Source organism: Palaemon carinicauda, chromosome 10 (assembly GCF_036898095.1).
Source record: "Palaemon carinicauda isolate YSFRI2023 chromosome 10, ASM3689809v2, whole genome shotgun sequence".
Lineage (NCBI taxonomy): Eukaryota > Metazoa > Arthropoda > Malacostraca > Decapoda > Palaemonidae > Palaemon > Palaemon carinicauda.
In genome coordinates, this window is record NC_090734.1 from 13,779,199 (window position 1) to 13,781,135 (window position 1,937).

A 1,937-nucleotide genomic window follows, 5' to 3' on the forward strand; every position below is an offset into this window, starting at 1 on the left:
TGCCTTCCAGAACTTATTTAACAGTATTGATAGTTGAACATTTGCATAGACATAATCACCATTGTGGTGTCAATTCTGTACTGGTATTGTTGAGAGAAACATTTTGGGTATCTAAAGCACATTAAGTAATCAAATCGATTCTGTCAAAGTGTGTTTTGTGTCAGAAGTTAACTAAGAAACGGTTGTGTTTGCCTCCTCCCCCACCATTACCCATAGAACGAGTGAGATATGATAGACCGTTCCAATCAATAGGAGTTGATTATACTGGTGCTATTAATATTTTTGATCATGAGACTGGTTTGGAGGAGAAGGTCTTCGTGTGTCTATTTACCTGTACTACGAGCAGGGCAGTTCATTTTGAATTGACTCATTCCATGACTGCTTCAGATTTCCTACTGGCTTTTCGACGCTTTGTAGCATATCATTCTCTGCCGAGTCTGATTATATCTGACAATGGTCGGAATTTTGTTGGATTTAATAATTTCCTGAAAGAAATTATGGAGGAACCAGAGGTAAGGTCATACCTTGAAGGAAATGGTGTTAATTGGAAGTTCATTACACCGCGAGGCCCCTGGTCTGGAGGCTTTTATGAACGTCTTGTTGGTGTTCTAAAAGGATGTTTGTCCAAGGCTTTGTATCACAAACGTGTATCCTTTGAAGAGCTGAGAACTCTAATTGTCGAGTTTCAAGCTGTGATAAATTCTCGACCACTGACTTATCTCTCCTCTGATAGAAATTGTGAGGCTTTGACTCCCTCCATGTTGATTTATGGCAGAAATGTTTGTATTTCACCTCTTAACAATTTAGCAAATGATGACCCAGATTTCACGAGTTCAAGTGATCTTAGAACACAATATTTGAGACTATCATCAGTGCTAAGGAAATTTGAGAACTCTTGGAAAAGAGACTATTTAGTGTCCTTGAGAGAGAGACATAATAACTCTAGTAATAATCTCTCTGCAAGTGTGAAAGTTGGGGACATAGTGATGGTAGACTTAGAAGATCATCTGGGTAAAGGATATAGATCCCTCCTCTCCTTAGGTAAGATAACCCAGCTGTTTCCGTCGTCTGATGGTGTGATTAGGTCTGTAGAAGTGAAAGTGAATAATAAACTATACATGAGATCAATCACGAAGATCGTACTTCTGGAGGTACCTGAGAGGGAATTTGATAGTGTTGAAACTCAGGAGCCAGATAGTGTGCCTCTGAATGATGCGAGACCTCGGCGTGCAGCTGCAATCCACTGTGATCAAGAGAGAAAGGGTTTAATTTCTATGGATGTACTCTAAGTGTATGTTTTGATTTAGAATTTTGGGTACAGTTGCATTATTTCTAATTATGATTCTTCTTGGGGGAGAATGTCAAAAAATTACATTTATTCCCCTTGAATAAAAATTGATCTTAGTTTTACGAGTATTCGTTTTCTAATGTATTTCCCAGTTTCTATGAATATATGTTTAAAAGTGATTATTTTGCTCCACAGAAGTAGTTTTATCATATTAACTATATCAATGAGTTTGTATAAATTAGTATAATAATATTTAAAGTAATAAGCTACCTTTCTTGCAAATTTTATCCATCTAGATCAGATAAGATAACGTATCATCCCATTGTTGTCAAACTTCTTCCTGTGGAGATTATATATATTGTTTGATTATTGTAAGGGCACATGCCAGTAATTCAAACTTGCCTTCTGGACGAAACCCCCCCTTTTTTTTTTTTGTATGTTGGGTTACAATTAAATCACTTGATGTTTGTTACGTAACCATTTCAAATTTGTAAATGTGACAACATTGTACTCCTCCCGAGTTCTCTTCCAGGGTGGAAATGTGACGAGGGCGGGCTTCTACCAGCGGACTCCAAAAGGCAAGTACTTAGAAGATATTCTCCTGAATCCGACCACCATCATCACCTCGTGAACCATCGCATTGTTGAAG

The 1,937-nt window shown here is 37.7% G+C and overlaps 1 protein-coding gene across 1 annotated transcript; it reads left to right on the forward strand.

Moving 5' to 3' along the window:
• The first annotated feature begins 497 nt into the window (after positions 1–497).
• LOC137647855 (uncharacterized) lies at positions 498–1,289 on the forward strand. Its single transcript, XM_068380811.1, has one exon. The coding sequence runs from the start codon at positions 498–500 to the stop codon at positions 1,287–1,289; it is 792 nt and encodes a 263-aa protein (XP_068236912.1).
• The last annotated feature ends 648 nt before the right edge of the window (positions 1,290–1,937 follow it).